This window comes from Zophobas morio, unplaced genomic scaffold, assembly GCF_036711695.1.
Source record: "Zophobas morio isolate AGI-343-1 ecotype UQ-CSIRO unplaced genomic scaffold, CSIRO_AGI_Zmor_V1 ptg000006l, whole genome shotgun sequence".
NCBI classification, from domain to species: domain Eukaryota; kingdom Metazoa; phylum Arthropoda; class Insecta; order Coleoptera; family Tenebrionidae; genus Zophobas; species Zophobas morio.
Genome location: NW_026972111.1, coordinates 2,353,032 through 2,356,437, shown reverse-complemented (window position 1 = coordinate 2,356,437; position 3,406 = coordinate 2,353,032). Strand labels below are relative to the sequence as shown.

The 3,406-nt window shown below is 30.6% G+C and overlaps 1 protein-coding gene across 1 annotated transcript; it reads right to left on the bottom strand.

Moving 5' to 3' along the window:
- Nucleotides 1-651: 651 nt before the first annotated feature.
- LOC135123319 (alpha-tocopherol transfer protein-like) lies at nucleotides 652-2,323 on the bottom strand. Its single transcript, XM_064047852.1, has 6 exons — nucleotides 1,915-2,323; nucleotides 1,708-1,867; nucleotides 1,400-1,655; nucleotides 1,234-1,344; nucleotides 1,073-1,175; nucleotides 652-1,022 (listed from the first exon to the last, which is right to left on the bottom strand). The coding sequence occupies exons 1-6, from the start codon at nucleotides 2,048-2,050 to the stop codon at nucleotides 874-876; spliced, it is 915 nt and encodes a 304-aa protein (XP_063903922.1). The 5' UTR covers nucleotides 2,051-2,323; the 3' UTR covers nucleotides 652-873.
- Between the last annotated feature and the right edge of the window lie 1,083 nt (nucleotides 2,324-3,406).

Here is a 3,406-nt window from a genome sequence, read left to right as displayed (position 1 = left end):
TTGGAAACACTGCCTCCTACCACCTGCTTAGCTTAACACATCGTTGTCTGCTTAGTCGTAGACCTATTGACTTGGTTAAATTATTTAAACCTTTGTCCACTAGAAGCAACCCAAGGCGTAAGTTATTTTTGTTACCTAAACATTCTACATCCATGTTTTGCAGGAGTTATTCTTACAATGCCATCACCTTGTATAATAGCATTGACCAAGCAGCAAGATGCTAGAATTTGGCTTTGTTTAAAAAATTTATTTTTAGATATTTATTATTTAAACAGAATAGTTGATTTTTTTTTATAATTACCTATAATTATACACATGTATATCATAATTTACAAATGTTAATAACTTTAGGCATATTTTCGTGTCTATTTAAAATAAAATTAAACCGCAAACCTGGCATTTCAATTTTTGACACATTTGACAGATTTGTTTTGACGTTTGTGTCATTTCAAAAGTTTTTCATAGGTTAGTTGACTGCAGTATTTTATGATGACCTGTGTAACATGTATGAGAAATGAAAACAGAATTTTGCCGATATTTATTTTCGAAACGATGATGTAATAAAATAAAAAACTAATCCACTTCGTAACACTTTTATTTTCCTTATTTTCAAAAACTAGTCTTATTTTACTTTATGAATGAGATTGACGTAGTAGCTGGAGACCTTGGCAGAGTTTTAATTCACGAATTACTTATTAAAAAGTTTATATCTCTTTGAGTCACACTGTTCTCAAAAATAGTAGAATGTTGTCAAAGTCGAGGTCAAGGTTACATGGCAGGTTTATTGATAAAAATAAATCACACAATGATTTAGTTCTAAAATTTTAACAGAAACAAATTAAACAAAAATAAAAACATCGAACTAAATTAAAATCAATCGATATCAAGTTTTTTAAAACTACCATAAACCCCTAAGGTGTCGTTATCTTCCAGTTTCGCCGGCCTTAAACTTTCATCAACTTTAATTTCGTCCAAACGATCAAACAATTCATGGTTTTTGGCACACCTAGCTTCTAGGTCATCTAAAATTTCTACTATTGGCTTTTTCAGACTTATTTTCCAATCAAATTACCTTCCAGTTCTTGTAAGGATAATCCCTCCCCTCCAAAATCGACAGGAAGCAAATTCAAAGGAATGAGTGTCTTCAAGACTTCTTCGTCTGAGTGAATATAAATCTTCAACGAAAATTTAAATTAGTCTCGACGAACCATCATTTTCAAAAAGCACATTTACCCTTGCGGCAAGTTTTGGTTTCAGGAAAGATTTGACTAAATTTACCGCTGTTTTCAAAACTGGTGGCAAGTTTATCACGTGTACGGCTTTAATACGCATGGAGAAAACTTGCTAAAAATTTAAAAATCTAATACTGTATTTGGACCTAAATTCCGGTTTGTGTTACTTGATAGAGTAAAACCATGGTTTTATAAATGAGCACCGGTGTAGCTTTAAGGGCGATATTTAAGGTGTGTCCTTTGCAGTCGAAGACCAGAATATCTCCATGCATGATGTCGTATCTCAGTTTTAGCTCCTGCATAACCAGATATTTCCTCATAGTATATACAGGTTCGTATTTGTCTGGGATGATTTCGCCTTTGGCTTTGAAGTAAGTGATTTTGTACATTTCGTCGGTTAATTGGGGGTAATCCACGAAGTATCTAAAATTAGAAAGATTTTTTTACTTAATAAAATCTCATTGTTTGTTTTTACATCATATCTTTAAATTCCTTGAAGTAGGGACGTTTTGGATTCATTTCGAACGCGATGTCTGGTACTCTGGACCTAACGGAATAATAGTTGTCGATTTTTTGTTTCGTAATCTCAAAACTGCATTTATTGAGGAGTAAAAAATTTTTTAGCGCTTGTGAATCTAGAATCGAACGGTGTTTTATTGGTAAAAGTGTGTTAAAAACATACCCAACATTTTTGGAAGATGCGGTTGTGTTTGTAGCCATTTTTGAAGACGAATCGTATCTTCATCTAGTGCCTTTCCACTACTGTTAAATTGTTTTGCAGCTTTATCAAACAAGTCATCGACTTTGTTGTTCCGCATTTTTTCTGTTTACGCACTCTAGAGGTTAATCTGAACTGCGGCAGGTAGTTTGATGAAGAAAGTTACTAACCTTGACAGTGTCGTGAATTAACACATTGTTCAAACTGATGTGCGTAATAATGCGTCTACGTAACACATTAAACTACACTAACAAAAACAATATAAATATGGAATCACTATAATATTAAAGATCAAAAGGTTACACGATTATCTGATACGGTAATTGGTAAGACAGTACACACAGAATTATTAAAGATTTGGTAAATCACAACATACGTGTTAACAACATTCTACCGACTGACACAATGTTAAATCCGAGATTTCGCCTCGAGAATAGTTCCTTAATTATAATACATATCTAAAAAAAATTAATGCGTAAAGTTAGAGTTAAGAATTATAATAACATACAGAATATTTTGTTTAATTGAGGCTTATGAATAATTTTAGTCACCTGTTTTGAAAAGATAAACCCATTCAAATCAGACAAATATCTACGTGACATTCTTCCGATGTATAAACATCAACATTTTAAACACTACGAAGTTAAGGGACACCTTCAATATGACGGAAAATAAAATTTATTTGTTTTTTTTACTTACCGAGCGTAAGCAAAGGAAGTCTATTTTACATCTAATCATCCCCACCACTAATGTGATGACGTCACTTCAAAATTGTACATAGTAAATGGATTTTAAATTGTATCAAATAACATAGTCTTACACATGTTTTACACAGATTTTCGGAAAAAAAAATCAAAATTAGGAAACAACATTTTGACATTTAATTTGGAATCCGCAAAACCGAATGCTTTGAAATCTTGCAGATGGTTTACAGTTACGATAAGCATAAGTTTTTATTCAAAATATATTTACTTGTCCCCTCCAAAAAGTTGATGACGTCACCTGAAAAGTTTGCCGAGTAAATCTTATCTAAAATGTAGAAAATATGATGAAACTGTACTTGTAATTTATCATTCCATTCATATTGTTTGCATTGCATATACAAGGTGACTCAAAAAAATTAATGAATCCGTCAATATATTTATTTATTTAATCAACAATAATAATGATATTTTCAATAAAGTATACATCGCAAACTTTTGAAATTATTGCATTTGGAATGCAATAATGGAAATTTTGAAAAATTCAAAAAATCTGAAAATTTTGAAAAATCCAAACACTAGAAAATTTGAAAAATTCCAAAATTTTTTAATTTTGAAAAATTAAAAAAATCTGAAAATTTTGAAAAATTGGAAAATTTTAATAAATCCAAAAAATCTGAAAATTTTGATAAATTCTGGAAATTTAAAAAAAATCCAAAAAATGAAAATTTTGAAAATTACAAAACATCTGAAAA